Below are 20,958 nucleotides of genomic sequence, written 5' to 3' on the forward strand. Positions count from 1 at the left end.
TTCTTGAGTTATTCTCCAATTTTTAGCTTCTGTAGCTATTTTCTCACTGTTTTCATTACTATTCTTCTTCAATTTCTCATTCTCCTCCTTTACATTTCCTAACTGTCTTTTTAGGTCCTCTACTTCTTCAGTTAAGTTTCTGTTAGCCTTCTCTAGTTGTTCCAATCTTTCAATTCTCTGGAAGATGGAGTCTACCTTACCTAACTTACGTTCCAAGTCCTCGATCACCTTATCAACTCTCTCCTCTAGTCTTATCAGTCGGGGGGGGGTTGTGTCCCCCCCACCCTCTTTAAATCCCTGGAACATATTCTCGTCACTTTCTACTGTATTTCTCCTCTCTATACTTCTAATCTTTACATTTTTATTTGCCATTTCGTCATCCGGTGGTCGTTTCATGTTGACCTTACGCCCGTCTGCCTGGGCCAAGTCCTCCACATCCTCATTTCCTTCCATTTCCCCAGCAATCCCTCCCCTTCTCCTCTTTTCCTACTTACCTACTGCCTCACGAGCAATTTCCCCCCCCCCCCTGCAAACACAAAAAGGCACTTCTCTTTGCGTTGGTATCCACAATCTGCACTTTTCTTCAGAGCGTTCGTCAAGCCGTCCGTTCGTTGAAAGTGTGTGTGTGTGTGTGTGTGTGTGTGTGTGTGTGTGTGTGTGTGTGTGTGTATTTACCTACCTAGTTGTAATATACGGGAGGGGAGCTATGCTCCTGGTGACCCGTCTTTGTATCTCTCCGCATCAAGTTTTATCTTAAAATCTTGTATAGTGTTTGCACATACTGTTTTGTTTTTTAATTTGTTCCATGTATTAATTGTGTGTGTGTGTGTGTGTATTTGTTTGTTTGTTGTGTTGGTGGTACAATTAACCTCCCATAAGTCTGCATAATAGGAATGCAGTCCATGCCCACTTATGAGATTTTCCAATCTAAATGAGTCATGCCTCTGGTTACCCTATTTCTAGCCAAAATAAACTGTTTTAAACTATTTATCTTGTTTTACTGCTGTAGAAAATCCCTTCTTGTGTAATATAGAAGTACTTGAAGACTTAAAGAAGACTTGAAATGGCACTCTCTTCTTTTAGTTATGTAAACTTGAAATACATGAACACTGATTTATATTACACTACCACAACTTGTTGAACACTAACATATATTAAAAAAAATGTAGAATGGCATCACTGCCACCATACATTGTAGGTCATTAGGCACCACTGTCACTGTCAAAGATGCTTTCTGGCAGTTCTGAAGAGGATTCAATGAGAAAGCAGCTGGATGATTCACTGCTAGTGGAAGGCTGGGCTAGCCTTGCTGACTTATAATTAATATGACTTATGGAATGCTGATTTATGGGGGGTATACTGTACTTGTGAAATGTAGTGTGAAGGGTGTGTGATGTTTAGGGTTCTAGTGGGGTATTACATTTCTGTCATTTTTTTTGTTATGTTCTATTGGGAGGATTTTTGTGTCTGTGTCTAGGTGTCCTATATCAATGATTTTGGTAAATCATCTTATTATTCTCAGTGCTCCATTCTGCAGTATTTGTAAATTTTGTTTGGGTTCAATTTGCTGATTATTGGGAACCATCCTGTGGTGTATTCTAGAGTGGTTCTTATGAATTGTTAAAAATGGTAAATAGAGTTTCTATTGTCCAAAGTGAATGGTAATAATGGTTTGAATAGATTTATTTTCTTGTTGATTTTTGCTGTCAGGCCTTTGAAATGTGGGCTGGATGTTAGACAAATATCAAATGTTAGACCCATGACTTTTGGGTTCCTTTTTATAGTGATATTATTTGGCCATTTAATTATATAATAGGGTATTTTTTTATTTGTGGTTGTCTGGAGTGAGCAGTGTTACCATTGATTTCTGGGGTGAAGCTTCCATTTTGTTATTTTTGAGACACTGTTCCAGTTTGTTCAGTTAGGCTTGGGTGTTTTTGCTGCTATTTTGTACTTACTGTGCAGGGTTATTATTGTCATCTGCATTTGAGAGAACATTGGTGCTTAGTTTTAGTTCAGAAGTTGGTAGATCACTCATGAAGAGGTTGAACAGTTAGGGTGAAAGTATTTCACTTTCAGGGACTATTGTATAGACTTTTTGTACCTTATATTTTGTTGTTTTGGGTTATTCTGGATTGTCTTCCACTGTAGAGCTGGGAAACCACCTCTTGACATTGTTATGGATGTCTGTCTTGGTGATTTTTTTGTTTTTTTTTTCCACTTTTTGAATATCCATGTATTTACCTAGTTGTATTTTGTGGGACTAGAGCTATGCTTGTTTTGACCTGGTTTTGTATCTCTCCACATCCAGTTTGCTTTTGAATTTGTGTATAGTTCTGACATTAACTGTTTCACTGTTCAATTTGTTCCAGACGTCAGTCACTCTGTGTGGGAAACTGTTCTTTTTCAGATCTCTTCTGTAGCTGTCTTTCTTTAGTTTCTTTGCATGTCCTCTTGTTTCTCTTTGGTCCCATTTTAATAGATCATCTCTATCAAGAACTTCCATTCCTTTCATAATTCTGAAAATGGTCAACAAATCACCTCTCTCCCTTCTCTGCTCTAACGTTGTCAGTTGCTATTTCTCCAATCTTTGTTGTATGTCAAATTTGATAGTGGAGGTGCCATCTTAGTCGCCACTCTTTGGATTCTTTCTAATTTCCTTGTGTTTTTCTGTGTGCTAGGTGCCCAAATTGATATAGCATATTCTCGTTTCGGTCTTGTCAATGTAACAATTAATTTCTTAACCATCTCTTCATCCATGTAGTCGAATGCCACCTTCATTAATCTTAACAAATCATAAGTCTCTCCAAATATCTTATTTACATGTTTGTCAGGTGTCAAGTCACTTGAGATGATTATTCCTAGGTCCTTCTCTGAATTAACTTTATTTACTTCTTTGTCTCCAATCATATATTTTCCCAAAACTCTATTTTTGCCTTTTCCGAACTCCATTATGCTACATTTCTTGATGTTGAAATTAATTTCGTATTTCTGACTCCATTCCCATACTTTATGTAGGTCATCTTGTGACGATCTGCAATCTTCTTCTGTTTTCACTCTGTTGAGCAATTTAGCATCGTCAGCAAAGAAATTCATGTAACAATTCACTCCTTTGTCCATATCATTTATGTATATGGCAAACATTAAGGGAGCCAAAACAGAGCCCTGAGGGACGCCACTTTTTACTTCTTCCCATTTCGAGTTTTTAACCCTCACCTTTCTTCCATTTAGAAAGTCCTTCATTCATTCCAACAGCCTGCCTTGAATTCCTCCTATTTTTTTCAATTTTGTTTATTAATTTTTTGTGTGGTACTTTGTCAAAAGCCTTTTGCAGATCCAGAAAGGTGCAGTCCACCCAACCATCTCGTTCTTTTATTATTTCAATCAGTCTCGAGTAAAAGCATATTAGGTTTGTGGTGCACGATCTTCCACTTCTAAAACCAAATTGTTTGGGGTTTATTATATTGTTTTCTTCCAAATGTTTGATCCATCTGCTTCTGATGACCTTTTCACATATTTTACTTATTGTACTAGTGAGGGACACCGGTCTAAAGTTTGTAGGATCTTCCCTGTTTCCTCCTTTATGTATTGGGACTATGTTTGCATATTTCCAATCTTGTGGTACCTTTCCCTCCTTTAATGAGTCTATTATCTTATGTATTCTATGTAGTTGGTATAGTAGCTTATGTACTTTATTTTAGTTTGATAATTGTGTACTTTTAGATGGTCAATAATTTTACTTTGTTGTACTTATGATTTGAAATTTTTCAGGTACAAAGTAGTTTTTCCTACATTAGCATCACTACCATTATTGATGGTGTACTACATAAATTTCAACTCCACCACCATTGTTGTTCCAAAGCCACTACGAGTATACATTGGAATGACAGCTGATATTGGTAAGATCACATTTGTTTGTTTTTCTTTTATTTACCTAATAATGGTTCCCAACGATCAGCAAGGCAAACACAAACAACTTACAGACTTTATAGAATGGAGCACTAAGAGTGATAGCCGAATGCACCAAAACCAACCCTATTGAACACCTGCATTTAGAAACCAAAATCCTCCCCATAGAACATGGCATGAAAATGATGGGAACACAATTCTACACCAGAACCCAAAACACAACACACCCTTCACATTACATTTCACAAGCACTACTAACAGAACAGAAAAAAAGCAATATACTACTCAAATATCTATAACAGCCCTTCATCTATACTACACAAAACATCCACATAAAAACACACACACACACACTCAAATTGAAAGAATACAAAGGGCAGCAACCAAACCCCCAGCCTGACAGGTAAACCATATGAGGAAAAACTAAAAGCATTGGGTCTGCTAACTTTGAAAGATGGAAGAGAAAGTGGTGATATGATTATAGCATTCAGGTCACTAAAGGGTATAGATTACATTGGCAGAAGAGATCTCTTGATTTAGGATAGGAGAGCTTTAAGAGGTCATGAGAACAAATTAAGGAAGACCACATGTATAAAGGGTTTGAAGAAATAGTTTTCTATATAGATGCATGAATACTTGGAATACCTCAGAAAAGTGATGTGTTTAGAATGAAATTGCTAACACTTTTTAAGGAAAATGTCAAGAATAAGTATACATGGGAAAGGGTGGAGGATGGAAAGGTTGATAAAACAGTGGACTATGTAGTGGTACCTAAAGGAAGGATAGGAAGAGTTCTGGATGCCCATGTTCATAGGGAAGAGAATGGGGAAATATCTGATAATTTATGGTAGAAGGTAAATTGCGAGTGGTGGATAGGTGGAGAAAGGAAAAGCATGGAAAGTAGAGAGGTGCTTAGAATAAAAATTTTAAATGAAAAAAAAAAGGAGTACTTGAAGAAGCCGAGGGAAGTGTAGGAGGTAGTGAAAAATAAAGAAGTGGGAATAGAAAAGTAATGGATGTTTCAAGGATGAAGTGACAAGGTGTGCAATAAGGGTATGTTGAATGAGGAAGATGGGAGGAAGTGAAAGAAAGGGTAGTGAGTGGTGGAATGATGAAGTGAAAATGGTAGTGGAGAAGAAGTGAGCACTTAGGGATTGGTTGCAAAGTAGGATTTGGGAAGCACATGGGAAGTTCAAGGAAAAAAGAGAAACCAAACATAAGATAAACAAAGCATAGAGGAGAGCAGATGTAAAATGGGGTAGGATTATGACAGAAAACATTGAAAAAAATAAAAAGATGTTTTGGAAGGAAGTTAAAGAGAACAAGGGCGTGAATCAGGAGAGGAAAAGGTAAAAGGTGCAGATGGATAGATGTTATGGTTGTGAAGATGGTAAGGGGAAGATGGGTAAAATATTTTAGAGCATTGTTGAAATTGGAGGAAGATAGGTAGGGATTGATTGTGGCAGTGGAAGAGATACATAAAAAAATTATGTACAAGGAGTTTTGAAAATTATGAGAGCTGGTAAGGCTCCTGGGTTGGATAGGTGTCATGTGGAGTGTTTGTAAAAGGAAGGTACAGTTATAGTGGACTGGCTTGTGAGATTGTTAAATGTGTATTCAAAGGGAGGGGAGAGTCTGGAGGAATGCCTGTATAGTTCCACTGTACAAGGGAAAAAGGGATAGATGCAATTGTAGTAGTTTTAGAGGGATTAGTTTGACTGTAATTGGGAAGGTTAATGGGAGGGATGGGATGGTGAAGTGAAGATGATAGTAGAAAAGAAGCAAGAAATTAGGGATTGGTTGCAAAGTAGGACTGAATAACATGGGAGGTACAAAGAAATGCAATTGTAGTAGTTTTAGAGGGATCAGTTTGACTGTAATTGGGAAGGTTAATGGGAGGGATGGGATGGTGAAGTGAAGATGATAGTAGAAAAGAAGCAAGAAATTAGGGATTGGTTGCAAAGTAGGACTGAATAACATGGGAGGTACAAAGAAAAAAGAAAAGAAGAAAAGATAAAGTGGGCAAAGAAAAGAGCAGATGCAAAATGGGATGGGAGTATGACAGAAAAATGAAAAGAATAAACAGATGTGGAAGTTAAGGGAGGAAAGGGGTAAGTCAGGCAGAGAGGAAAAGGTAAAAGGTGTAGATGGACAGATGTTAATGGAAGTGTAGGTGGTAAGGGGAAGATAGGTAGAATATTTTAGAGTGCTGTTGAAGGCGGAGGATAGAGATTGATTGTAGCAGTGGTAGGCACTAAGAAAATGATGGTGATGGGGCCAGGAAAATGGAAGAAATATAAGAAAAGATGATGTGCAAAGAGCTTTGAAAATTATGAGAGCTGGTGTAAGGCACCAGGATTGGATGGGTGTCATGAAGAGTGTTTGTAAAAGGGAGGCACAGTTATAGTGGAGTGGTTAGTGAGATTGTTGTTTGTCTAAAAGAGGGGAGAGTGCTGGGGGCAGTGGAGGAATGTCTGAATAGTTCCACTTTACAAGGGAAAAGGGGACAAATGTGGTGGTAGTAGTTTTAGGTGGATCACTTTGTTGAGTGTAGTTGGGAAGGCTTATGGGAGGGTTTTAATTGAGAGTATTAGGAGAGGAACAGAGGGAAAAATTAGTGGGGAGTAGTTTGAGTTTAGGAAAAGTAGAGTATACATGGATCAAATTTTTATGGTAATGCAGATTTGTGAGGTTTTGGCAAAAAGCAAGTACAATTTTTGGGCCATTATGGTTTTGGAAAAGGCTTTCAACCAGGTAGACAGGAAGGCACTATGGGAGGTATACTGGGGTCTTGCAATTTGGCAGGGTTAGGGTGATTTTTGAGGCATTGAAATGTGATTTGTCAAAATTAGGGAAGATGTGTCCCAGCCCTTCTTCCTGACCTCCCAAAAATAAAAAACACCCAATATAAAGGACATTTTTACTGATGCCATCTCATTACAAGCTTTTATATTCAACATATTAAATGTATAATACAATACACTGGTTTTGTGCCTACTGCTTGAGGGCAGTCAAACATTTTTCCTGTTTTCAAAAAGGGAGATAAATCATCTATATGCCTAAGCCCGCCACTTTTGTGCTCTTACTTTCGTACATCTCTTAAATTTTCACCACTGTCTTTGTTCCCACTTTTAAAGTTCTGTTTCTTCAATTTTAATCTTTAGTATTGGGCAGTGAAACTTGTCAAAAAGTTTTCTTCCTTCATGAATTTTACTGCAAGGGACTCCCATCAAGAACATTCATTTTAGGTCCCATTTTTAAAGTTCTATTTCTTCAATTTTAATCTTTAGTATTGGGCAATGAAACTTGTCAAAAAGTTTTCTTCCTTCACAAATTTTATTACACTTGTTTCTCTCGGGTACACCAAGGGACTCCCATCAAGAACACTCAGTTTAGGTCCCAGGTAAGTTCTGCAGTGACATTATTTCTTTAATCCAGTGATCTTGAACTTATATTTAAGATCCTCCCTAAACCACTTCCATACTGTGCGTAGGCGGCATGAGGAGCAAGTGGATATGCGGGGCTGCCATATCGGCGTCTTGATTATATTTATTGTAGTTACCCCTGCATAATGACATACTCTCTAAACTGTCTTCATCACATTTTCTATGGTTATCAAAATTCACGGGTGAAAGAGAGAACGATCGATATAAGCGGTGACTATATTTTATGATGCGAGTATTATTACGACACATCGTACGTCTGGCAGATAATGCTGCCCACGAGATTTTGGCCCGGAGTGAAGAGGTTAAGGGCATGATCTTACAATCGTGAACCAATTGAATTTTCTCCACCCTTTCTCCAATCAGATTCGTTGTTACAAGTCTTCAATATTGTTTACTTAAGCAATCTTGAATCTCTGCATAACTTAATTTACAAGTAAGCAAAACATTCTGGCCCCCAGCCATTATTTATAAACACAAGGTTGGGCAACTTCTCGCCTTTGGGTATTATATAAATTAGAAATATAACACTCGTCATGTACTCCTCTTTCTACCTACTTGTCTACTAGCCTCTTACAGGGCTAGGCAGCTACCACTTGGTTGTCCCAACCAACTCTTTTAAACTCTCTTACGGGGCTTTGGCATGCTACATTATTATGGAATTCAACATTTCATATAATATACATGGAGCTAAATTAGTAGTTAAAAATATTTCAGCATAAACTGGCTAAACAAGGTTAAAAGAAATATCATCTACCCAATGGTAACCCAAAAATACATCTACATGTACAAATGTAGCACTAAATACATACTGATTCTTAAAACAAATTAGTATATCTATAAATTGGTTCAGTAAATTGATAAACTCACAGTTATCAAGATCTGAAGATCTCATAATTTCCAGTAAAAAAATCAAATAGTATTTGATGTTTTCCTCATTCTGACTGTGAAATCACTATAATGAAGTAATTTCAATACCTCTTGTACAAGAGTTTGTGGAATTACCAACTGATTCACTGGGCCCCTAGAAATATCCTTCCCACTTACAACTGTTTTTCTATACAAAAGTCCATTGTTCAAATGAAATTCCTCTATCTTATACCCTTTTGGTAGTTTTGGAGGAATACCTCTTGGGTTCATCAAATTCTGGGCTACTTTTTCCCAAGTCTTATCTTTTCTTTGTTCCCTTATTATCATTTCCTCATCTAATGTTACTAGTTCATCTATACTGCAGATGAAATTGATCAACCCTGACATTGGTTGGCTAATATTTCTAGATAGTGCATCTGCTGCAACATTCTTTCTACCTGGAATATATTCAAACTTAACCTCATAACACTGAAGTGTAGTAAACCACCTGGCTAATCTGCCCCTAAGATTCTTATGCTTGAATAAGTTCTGGATAGCTGTATGATCAGTCCACACTCTGATTGGATATCCCAGTATCATATCTCTAAAACTTTCTAATGAATATATCACTGCTAAGGTTTCTCTTTCTGTGATGGAGTAGTTTCTCTCTGCACTATTACAAAGTTTCTATGTGTAAGCTGTCAGTTTCAATGATCCATTTTTCTCTTGCATCAGTATGCCGCCTAACCCTATATCAGATGCATCATTACAAAGAGTGAACTTATCATAATCAGAAAATATGATAACTGAAGAACTAGTAAGTTTATCTTTCAACTTGTCAAAAGTTTGTTGTGCTGGTCCCCAAATGAACTTTGAATCTTTCCTCAACAAAGAACTTAATGGATTAGCTATATCTGCATAACCCTTGATAAAATTTCTATAATACCCTGTCAGTCCAAAGAAACTTCTAACTTTTTCTACATTGTCTGCAACTGGATCATTCTTTTCTGCTTCTTCCTTTGAATTTACTGTACTAAGTTGTCTATTTTATGTCCCAAATAGATGACACTGTCTTGCAAAACTTACATTTTTCAAGTTTCAATTTCAATCCTGCTTCAACTAGTCTTGAGAATACCAAATCTAATTTCTTAAAATGTTCAGCCATTGTTTGGGAAACTATTAAAATATCATCTAGAAATATACTGACAGTGTTTCCTAACAACCCATCTAAAACTGTATTCATTAATCTTATATAAATTAATGGATTATTACTTAACCCAAAAGGCATTTGTTTGAATGCATAGTGCTCCGTTGTTGAAAATGCTGTATAACCCCATGAATCTTCATGATACTCGATCTGCCAGAATGCAGGTTTGATATCTGGAGTGCTAAAATACCTTTTCTTGGTTCCCAAACTATGAAGTATATCTGCTATCACCAGTAATGGTAATATGTCAGGATAATATATTTTTTCAATTCCTTATAGTCAATAACTGGAATCATGGTACCATCTGATTTTGGCACCAGAATCAAGGGGAAGTTCCATTCACGTAGATTATGTTCAGTAATATCCTGTGATAACATTTCATTGATCAATTTATCTACAATGGCTAGTTTGGAATGTGGTACTCTATAGGCAGGTATATAGATAGGTCGAGACCCTGGTTTTAATTTGATCTGATGTTTTAAAACTGTTGTTTTGCCCATGGCATCTCCCGGCAAAGCAATTGCTTTATTGTGCTTCAAGAGCAATGGAACTAAGCTTTCATCCAACTTAGGACAATTAGTAGGTTCTAGTTGATTCTTATATTTCTCTCCCAAGTATGTTTCTTCCTGAATTGAACAGATTGATGAAATTGGGGATTCCACTTCCCCAGTACCCTCATTTAAAATCTTAATAGGTCTTGTACAGACTTGAAAACATCCTATTTGTGTATCTTTTCTTAAGACTATGTCTTTATTCAAAGTACTAATCACTAATATTTCTACCTTGTTCTTGTGTGTCATATAAATTCCTGAGTCCAATTTCAAACCTTTTATCCTAATTGATTCTGAGATGGTTAAGATTTCTTCAGTGATGCTTTCAACTGTACTTCTGCTCTGTTAATTGCTCTGGAGTGTAATAACATGAACTTTATTATGCCACCTTCCACAATTAGCAAAGCTTTATTTGGAGTTGATGAATTCTGAGTAATTTCTGTGATTTCTTGAACACCTGAGTTGGGTTCACTATGAGATTTTATTTTCTGTTTCTTTTATTTGTTCTTGAATGGACTGCTGTGCCCCACTATCATCCAATCTAACATTGTTATCTTCACAATTTCAATAGATTCTTTTATCATAGATACTGGTTCTAAGTCTGGTTGATTTAAAAATGGGATCAACTGGGATTTTATTAAGAACCCTAACTCAGCAGGACATATGATCATGCCCTCTTTTCTTATAGTTGTAAATCCATCAATAAATCTTCTGGGAAAATAGATTCTTCCACAACTATCACTGGAATGTGCAAGTGCTCATTTCTATACAAAATTATATCTACTATCTTACCTAATGTTTTTAACTGACTTTTTGTTACTCCTTGCAATGGGTAGTGGATTGGTTCCAAGATTTTCACTCTCATTTTCAATAGCTTTAAAACATTGACTATAGATCCTGTATCAATAAGTATTTGAATAGGTTTAGTGAAAACTTGACCTGCAATGAGGGGTCCTACAGAAGTCCTTCCAATTGTTATAGTAATTTAATATTTTTATTTTCTTCCATTTCATACTTTGATTTTCATCTGTTATAGTGATGGATCCTTGGTTGTAATGGATCTTCGGATATAACAGATATGTCTGGTACAGTATTTCCATAGGATATAACGGATCCTCGGTTATAATGGATCTTCAGATATAATGACAGACCCCTGTCCCCATATTATCCGTTATATCGAGGGTTTACCGTAGTATTTTTTAGTAGCATTGGTGTCATCCCACCACTGCCACCACTCTAAGCCTGCCACTTTCATGCTCTTTTGTTTTGTATGTCTCTTAAATTTTTACTGCTTTGTTCCTACTTTTAAAGTTCTATTCCTTTAGTTTTGATCTTTAGTATTGGGCAGTGAAAGTTGTCAGAAAGTTTTCTTCCTTTTTTCATAAATTTTACTACACTTGGTTCTCTCTGGTACACCAAGGGACTCCCATCAAGAACACTCATTTTAGGTCCCAGGTAAGTTCTGCAATGATGTCATGATTTCTTTAGTCCAATGATCTTTAACTTTATATTTAACCCCTTCACTCTGGGCCAAAATCTCGTGGGCAGTATTAGCTGCCAGACGTGCGATGTTGCGTCATAATACTCGCATTATAAAAAATAAAGTCACCGCTGTATTAATAATTTTCTCTTTCACCCTTGAATTTTGATAACCATAGAAAATATGATGAAGACAGTTTACAGAGTATGGGGGTCACACAGGTACAACTACAATAAATATAATCAAGACGCCGACGTCGGCATCCTCGCGTACCCACTTGCTCCTCATGACACCTACGTAGGCGTCACCATATGGAAGGGGTTAAGATCCTCCCCTAAGGGTGTGATCTTACAATTGTGAACCAATTGAATTTTCTCCACCCTTTCTCCAATCAGATTCATTGTTACAAGTCTATATACAATATTGTTTACTTAAGCAATCTCAAATCTCTGCATAACTTGGTATATAAGTAGTAAGTAAAACATTCTGGCCCCCAGCCATTATTTATAAACACAAGGTTGATAGCGAGGTTGTGCAACCCCATGCCTTTGGGTATTGTGTAAATTAAAAATATAATGCATGTCATCTACCCCTCTTTCTGCTCACTTGTCTACTAGCTTCTTACATATGCAACTACAAGCCAATCTGTTTGAAATTAGTTGTAGGTAAAATGCTTGAATCAATAACAGCTAATAGAATCAGAGATCACATTGAGAGACGTAATTTGATTTGTGACTCACAGCATGGGTTCTCCAAGGGTAAGATGTGTAACTAATCTGTTGTTTTACACTAATGTTGCCAAGGTGTCAGATAACAATGATAGTTATGATGTTATATACCTTGGCTTTAGCAAAGTGTTCAACAAGGTATCATACCAGAGACTACTAAAGAAAGTCAAACCCCATGGCATAGGAGGAAAAATGTTTAAATGGATTAGAGCTTGGATCATTGACAGAAAACAGCAGGTCACTGTATAAGGTGTAGAATCCAACTGGGGGAGTGTTTCTAGTGGAGTTCCCCAGGGCTCTGTTTTGAGTCCCTTGTTGTTCAATATGTATATAAATGACTTGGACAAAGGAATTAACCACTTCAGTACGGGACTTCAATCTCGCGGGCAGCAGCCAATGACAGCCGTATGACGTGTTGTAATAATACTCGCATCATAAAATATAGTCACGGCTTATATCGATCGTTCTCTCTTTCACCCGCGAATTTTGAAAACCACAGAGAATGGGATTCAGGGCGCATTTGGGAGAATGTAAAAACACAGGGGCGACTACAATAAATATAATCAAAATGCCGATATGGCAGCGTCGCGAATCCACTTGCTCCTCATGACGCCTACGTGTGCGGCACCGTATGGAAGGGGTTAATAGTGATGTTAGTAAGTTTACACACAACACTGAAATAGGATACCTAATTAGGTCAGAGGAAGATGCCGAGATTCTGCAGGATGATCTTAACAAATTGTTCATATGCCTGGTGAAATGGCAAATGGATTTCAATATCTCACGAGTGCAGTGTGTTAAATGTAGATTTACACAACCCAGAAAGATTATACTATTTTAGAGAAAACTGAGTGCAAAAGAGAATTAGTTCTAGTAAGTCCTGACCTTAAATCCAGGAAACTGCACATTAGGTTTTATTGCTAGGATGGTTATGAATAAAATGGCAGAGGTAATTATCAAACACTATCTGACATTAGACCCATCTTTGACTAAGCGGTACATTTTTTGTCTCTGTCCTATAGAATGAATATCAGTTCATTAGAATCAGTACAGAGTAAAATGACCAAAATGATGCATGGGCTTAGAAATTTACCTTATGAGGACAGGCTTAGGTGCCTTGATTTACACTGGAAAGACGCAGAATGTGGGCTGGTCTAATAGAGGTGTTCAAGTGGATCAAAGGCTTTAACAAGGGTGACACAAACAAGGTCATCATTTTAAGCCAACAAAGCAGAACTCACAGTAATGCATTTGAATTGGATGAATTTAGATTTAACCTTCAGTACGAATCAAATTCTTGCATCAGCTGCCATATGAACGATGGATCATACTGCTTGCATTATAGAGTATAAGGTCAATGCTGTATTACTCATTCTCTTTTACTCTGAATAATAATAAACACAGAAAATGTGATTGAACCAGTTCACAAAATCTGGGGTTAACTTGTGTACAACTACAAAAAATATGTATATAATCAAGACACTGATGCCGGCATTCTTGTGTACCTACTCGCGCCTCATGACACCTATGTAGGCGTCATCATATCAAAGTGGTTAAGAAGGAAATAGGCAAGAACTAGTTTACCAATAGAGTGGTCAACAAATAGAACAAACTTAGTAACCATGTAGTTACTGCTGAAACCATCAGTTATTTTAACCCCTTCATTCCGGGCCAAAATCTCGCGGGCAGCATTAGCTGCCAGACGTGCGATGTTGTGTCATAATACTCTCATCATAAGAAATAAAGTCACTGCTGTATTGCTCGTTCTCTCTTTCACCCGTGAATTTTGATAACAATAGAAAATATGATGAAGCCAGTTTACAGAGTATGGGGGTCACGCAGGTACAATTACAGTAAATGTAATCAAGACACCGACATCGGCATCCTTGCGTACCCACTTGCTCCTCATGACGCCTACGTAGGCGTCATCGTATCGAAGGGGTTAAGAAAAGGTTGGATAACATTGTGAATGTGGATAACAGATGGTAATAGACATGGTCTCTTGCAGTTGCCTTCTTATGTTCTTATACTATGATGATCTATGCAAGGTAAAGGATAGGTGTCATCTTTAGTAATGCTATTCAGCTTTCTATAGTCTATCATTAATCTAAATTTTCCACCTGTTTTGAGAACTAATAAACAAAGGGAGGACCAAAGACTAGAGGAAGGTTCTAATAATCCTCGTAGAAGTAAGGACTTTACCTCTTTCTGCAAGATCTCTCTTTTCTCAGGATTGAGTCTGTATGGGTGACTTTTAATGATTTTGTTCTGGGTTAACTCTATCTGATGTTCTACAGTGGACATTTGTCATGGCACATCTGAAGTTAACAAAGGATATGAATGAATTAAACTTACCAAATCATCTTGACATTCAGCTTCTAAATGGGACAGTTTTTCATCCAACTTTTTCAGAGCTAAGGAATTCTGTAAGAGTAACCCAGGATGAGTAGAGTTTTGATCATCTGAATCTTGTCTCACAATGTTAGTTTGTACCGCATTGATACTTTTTAAGAGAACTTATATGACAAAGTATTTTAATCTTTCCTGTCTGAAGTGGAGATGCCATAATTTAAGTAATTTTTTTCTTTCTAAAATAATGTAGGGACCTTGATATTTTGTTTGGAGTGAGTCTCCCTGTAAAGGCAAACATAGAAGGACTTCATCTCCTGTCCTGAAATTCCTAATCTGTGAATTTTTATCATAATGCCATTTCATTCTGGATCTGGCTTGTTTCAAATGTTCCTTTACTAAGTTCCAAGCTTGTTTCAACTTTCCCGACATCTGTCCTACATATTGATTCATTTCTGTAGGATTTTATGGATTCATTATTTTTCTTTTAACATTTAAAGGGACCTCTTATTTCATGTCCAAATATGAGTTCAGCTGGGGAAAAACCTATATTTTCTTGGATTGAAGTTCTAGTTGCAAATAGCAAAGAAGGGAATCCTACTTTCCAGTCTTTGTTCTCTAACACATACTTCCTAAGCATAGATTTTAGATTCACATGAAATCTCTCTAATGCACCTTGGGATTGAGGGCAGTAGGGTGAAGACACAGTTTGATGTATTGCTAGATTTCTAAGAAAGGTTTTGAAATTGGAAGATTACTGCCTTGATCACTACTACGGAGAAATACTTCAATAATGTTGTTGGCTCTAATGTTCTTAAAAGGAATAGCTTTAAGAGAATGTGTGGTTAGACACATGATGCTAAGTAGATATTTGTTTCTGCTCTTAGAAAGGGGAAAGGTCCCACACAGTCTATTAAGACTTTAGAATAAGGTTCTTCTAGAGCAAGGACAGGTTTTAAGAATGCCTTGGGGATAGATTGATTAGGTTTGCCAACTTTCTGGCATGTAGGACAAACTTTACAATATTGGGAAACCTCTTTCCTAATGAGAGGCCAGTAGAAATGTCTAAGGATGTCTGCCAAAGTTTTTCCGACTCCTTGATGACCAGCCAGAGGAGTGTCATGGGCCATGTAAAGTATTTGTGATTGCATGCTAAAGGGGATAACAATCTGGTTTTTAGCTTTCCAAGATTGATCCATAGGGATATCATGTGCTAATCAATTGCACATCTGAACACCTTCATCCAAGTAATAACATCAAGACAAACCCTCGGATTGAAATTTGAACACACATTGATCCTAAAGGGATGAAAGAGATTGGTCCTCTTTTTGGGCACTAATCAATGATTCTCTCGATACACTTGCAATAGAAGGACTATCATTATTATAAATGCCTTCTACAAAGAGGGTGTCAATGTCAAGAGATTCTGAATCCAGAGGAACAGAAGAACTGTTGTCTGAAGATTGAGGGTCCTTGTTAAAGAGATTCAATGATTGTACATAAAGAGTCCAGCTGTTTTAAATTGGACTCTCATTTTCTCTGAGAAGGGGTCACAGTACACACAGGGTAAATAGAAGGATCATCTAGGGAGAAGTCTTTGGATTCTGGATCTTTGGTGACCACGGGAGATTTGACTTTACTGCTAGCTAACTCATTTGACAAAAGATATTGAATACCTTCTACAGGTAATTCATCAACAGCAGCAACCACAAACTTCTTCCTTGACAATATTAGTATATAGGAACATTTTGTGAAGGGGAAGTTTTCTAATCCCTCCTACAATGTCAATAATTACATCTTGTTGCATACAAGATTTAGCAGGGTGTCATATAACATGAAAGTTTATAGCCTCTGTGTCTCTGAGGACAGAGATGGATGTTGACTTTTCACTATAGGAAATATAGTTCCTTTCATGATGAATGGCTCAAATCATGGATCAAGTCCTGGAAGAGATGGCAAGGTATGGGAAAGGATGAGAGTTGAAGACTGTCTTACTTGTGGAAGTAGGTTTAGGTTTTTTCATTATTCTTCTTAATTTTGATAGTTTGGGCCATTTTATTTGAAGGATTTTGATTGAAGGTTCCAGGGGAACTCTTTTAAGTAAGGACTGGTTGAGAATGGTTAGGGAAACTAGGTCTTCTCCTACATTCTGATATATGATGACCCTCTTTATGACAACAAGAATATGAAAGTACTTGATTCTGAGAACTATATCTAGGATAAGAGGCTTGAATAGATTTAGGTTCATATTTTTATTGATTTCTAAATTCTCTCAGATTATTCGACTTTACTTCTCTTGGTACATCATTTGGGTTATTGTGAGTACCTACCTAGAGCAGGACAAAGTTCATAAGGGTTCTTAGGAATATCAGGTTTCTGATGAACAAGAGCATACGAGTGTGCAATGTATGATGCTTCTTATAGATTGGAAGAATTTCTTTCTTCTATATGTAAATGTAGATTGAGAGAAGTGAGTAAATGCCTTGAGGGATTAAAAAGTGTAATGAGAAATAGACATTTAGGAATGGATGCTAAAAGGAGATTGTATGAAGGAGTGATTGTGCTGACAGCACTGTACGGGGCAGAAACATGGAACATAAGAGAGGAGGAGTTTGAATGTATTTGAGATGAGGTGCATTAAGGTATGATAGGGGTCACTAGGCTGGATAGAGTGAGAAATGAGGAGGTGAGGAGGAGAACAGGGGTGGAAAGGGAGTTGGGAGATAGAGTTGATGGAAGAATATTGGGATGGTTTGGACACATGGAAAGAATGAGTGAAGAATGACTAATAAAAGAGGTGTGGAAGGCAGATGTGGAAGAAGTGAAGATGAGGAGGTGGCCTAGGTTGGGATGCATGGATGGGGTAAAAGGGGCATTGGGAAAGAGGGGAATGTCTGTTGAAGAAGGATGGGAGAAGACAGAAGATAGGGATGAATGAGAATGGTTGTGTTTGAATGATACTGAGATGTATGAGGTGGAGTGGGTAGGGGATGGGGGGTGAGGGAGTATGTGTGAAAAATAAATTGACACAGCCCGAAGGGATTTCTCCCAGTCTTCTCATTTTCTGCATGAGGGGACGGAGAGGGGGTGGTTGCTGATTTAATGAAGCAGCCTTGCTGTGGATGTGCTGTCTTGTAACATTGCTTCTGACCTAGGGCAGTGGGCAAGATGCAGGGATAACCTGTCATCCAGTAGGTACCAAGATAAGAGGGAGGGAAGGGGGTGGATGGGAGTGGAGTATGTTGGGGATGGATTGGGTGGGAATGGTTTTTATGCCTTTGTTTTTTGGCTACCTCCCTTGTAAGGGGGAAAAAGCCTTTGATATATGTATGTAAATGAATTTTTAGGGTAGGTGATACTGAGCTTTCGAATGGTTCCAAAAGTATGAGTTCCCTCAATTCCTCATAAGAATGGACTTTTATGGCCCTTAGCCATCTATTGCAAAGCCTAATTAATTGAGATGCATAGTCCATGTAAGTCTGTTGTATATCTTTCTTTTGAGATCTGAAATTTATTCCATGTGATTCAGGTATTACCTCATAAATTTCAAGGATCCTTCTTTATACATACATACATACATTTACCAAGGCTTTTTCCCCCTTACAAGGGAGGTAGCCAAAAAGAAAAAGGCATAAAATCATTAACACCCATTCCATCCCTGAATACACTCCACACCCCTCCACCCTCCCTCTTATCTTAGCACCTCCTGGATGACGGGTCATCCCTGCACCCTGTCCACTGCCCTGGGTCAGAAGCAGTGTCGCAAGACACAGCACATCCACAGCAAGGCCGCTTCATTAAATCGGCGACCCCCCCTCTCTGTTCCTTCATGCATAAAAGGAGAAGATGGGGAGAAATCCCTTTGGGCTGCATCAAATTTTGCTCACACATACTACCTCACCCCCTATCCCCCCGCCCATTCCACCTCATGTATCACATCATCCACATACAACCATTCTCCATTAGCCCCTGTCTTCTGTCCTCTCCCGTCCTTCCTCAACAGACATTCCCCTCTTCCCCATAGCCCCCTTCACCCCATCCATCCACCTCATCCTCGGACGTCCCCTCATGTTCACTCCCCCCACATCTGCCTTCCATACCTCTTTTACTAGTCTTTCTTCACTCATTCTTTCCATGTGTCCAAACCATCCTAATACTCTTTCATCAACTCTATCTCCCAACTCCCTTTCCACCCCTATTCTCCTCCTCACCTCCTCATTTCTCACTCTATCTAGCCTAGTAACCCCCATCATACTTCTCAGACACCTCATCTCAAACACATTCAAACTCCTTCTCTCTTCCTCTCTTATGTTCCATGTTTCTGCCCCATACAGTGCTGTTGGCTCAATCACTCCTTCATACAGTCTCCTCTTAGCATCCATTCCCAAATGTCTATTCCTCATTACACTCTTTAATCAACCAAGGCATTTACTCGCTTCTCTCAATCTACATTCTACCTCCACCTTCACTCCACCTTTTCCTGCCACATTTGCACCCAAGTATCTAAAACTATCCACTTCATCCAGTCGCTCTCCCTTAATGCTCACTTCCAGTCTACTGCCACTTTCACCCCTTGTACATCTCATCACCTTACTTTTACCCACATTTATCTTTAGCTTTCTTCTATCACATACTCTCCCAAACTCTGTCACCAACTTCCTCAATCCCTCCTCCGATCCTGCCACAAGTGCAGTGTCGTCCGCAAACAACAGCTGGCTCACCTCCCACTTTTCTCCATTTTCTTTAACCATCTCCAATCTCTGACCCACTACCCTTGCATTTACCTCTCGCACTACCCCATCCATGTATAAGTTGAACAGCCAGGGCGACATAACGCATCCTTGACGAAGTCCCACATTTACCTCGAACCACTCATTCTCTCCATTTCTAATCCTGACACAAGCTCTACTACTCTCATAAAAACTCTTGACAGCTCCTAGAAGCCTTCCCCCTATCCTGTATATCTGCATAACCTCCCACAGTGCCTTTCTGTCTACCCTATTGTAAGCCTTTTCCAGATCCATAAAAGCCCAAAAAAATCCTTCCCCTTTCCTATAGCTTTCTCACATATCTGTCTTACCACAAAGATATGAGCTACACAACCTCTACCCGTCCTAAATCCACACTGTTCGTCACCAATTACTCCCTCTGTTCCTCTCCTAATCCTCTCAATCAAGATCCTCCCATAAGCCTTCCCAACTACACTCAACAAGCTAATCCCTCTGAAACTACTACATTCACACTTGTCCCCTTTTCCCTTGTAAAGTGGAACTATACAGGCACTCCTCCAGTCCTCTGGCACTCTACCCTCTCTCCAGCAAACATTAAATAACCTCACCAGCCAGTCCACCATCACTGTACCTCCTTTTTTTTTTTAGACATTCTGCATGGCATCCATCCAGACCAGGTGCCTTACCTGCTTTCATCATCTTAACAACTGCCTTCACTTCATGCTTCCTTATTTCTCCTCCATTCTCCTCACTCATCACTCTCATTTTCTTAGCATTTCCCACTGCAACTATCCTTCCCTCCCTATCCTCCTTCACATTTAGCAACTCCCTAAAATATTCTGCCCATCTTCCCCTTACTGCCTTCTCTTCCATTATCATCTCTCCATCTGCACCTTTTACCTTTTCTTCTCTACTTGATTCACCTCCTCTTCCTCTCTTAATTTCTTTCCAAAACATCTTTTTATTACTTTCAAAATTTTCTGTCATACTCTTACCCCACTTCACATCTGCTCTCCTCTTTGCCTCCTTTACCTTTTGCTTTACTTCTCTTTTCTTTTCTTTGTACCTCTCATATGACTCCCTCGTCCTATTTTGTAACCAATCTGTGAAAGCTCGCTTCTTCTCTTCTACAACCTTCTTTGTTTCCTCATCCCACCATTCACTACCCTTCCTTCTATTTCCTCCTGTCCTTCTTGTTCCACACACCATCCTTGCACACTTTATGACTCCCTCCTTGAATCATCCCCACTCCTCCTCCACACCTAGCTCTACTCTATCCTTCACTCCCTCCCACTCCTCCTTCAGCTTCTCCTCGTACTCCTTCTCCTTTTCCTTTTCATTTAAAGAATTCACTCTAAGCACCTCCCTACCTTTTGTCCCTTTCCTCTTTCTCCATCTATCCTCCACTCTCAACTTACCTTCCACCAAAAAATTATCTGATATTCCCCCACCCTCTCCCCTTAGCACATGTACATCCTTAACTCTTCCTATCATAATCCTATTTACCACTACATAATCCATTAATGCTCTATCTACCACCCTTCCATCCACCACCCTCTCCCATGTGTACTTATGCTTGACTTTCTTCTTAAACACTGTATTTGCTATCATCAACTCTCTTTCTAGACACATTTCCACCATCAACTCTCCACTACGATTCTTTCCTGGAACTCCACATTTCCCAACCACTCCATCAATTGGACCATTTCCTA

The 20,958-nt window shown here is 38.5% G+C and overlaps 1 protein-coding gene across 1 annotated transcript in view; it reads left to right on the forward strand.

Annotated features, from left to right (window-relative positions):
* Positions 1 to 20,958, forward strand: part of Alg7 (Alg7 dolichyl-phosphate N-acetylglucosaminephosphotransferase) — a 75,285-nt gene that overhangs the window by 39,474 nt on the left and 14,853 nt on the right. The window contains exon 4 of the mRNA XM_076198856.1: positions 3,772 to 3,899. Coding sequence (XP_076054971.1) covers positions 3,772 to 3,899 — 128 coding nt within the window. The remainder of the gene's footprint in view (positions 1 to 3,771; positions 3,900 to 20,958) is intronic.

This window comes from Oratosquilla oratoria, chromosome 15, assembly GCF_046742065.1.
Source record: "Oratosquilla oratoria isolate Oo_2021 chromosome 15, ASM4674206v1, whole genome shotgun sequence".
Classification (NCBI taxonomy): domain Eukaryota; kingdom Metazoa; phylum Arthropoda; class Malacostraca; order Stomatopoda; family Squillidae; genus Oratosquilla; species Oratosquilla oratoria.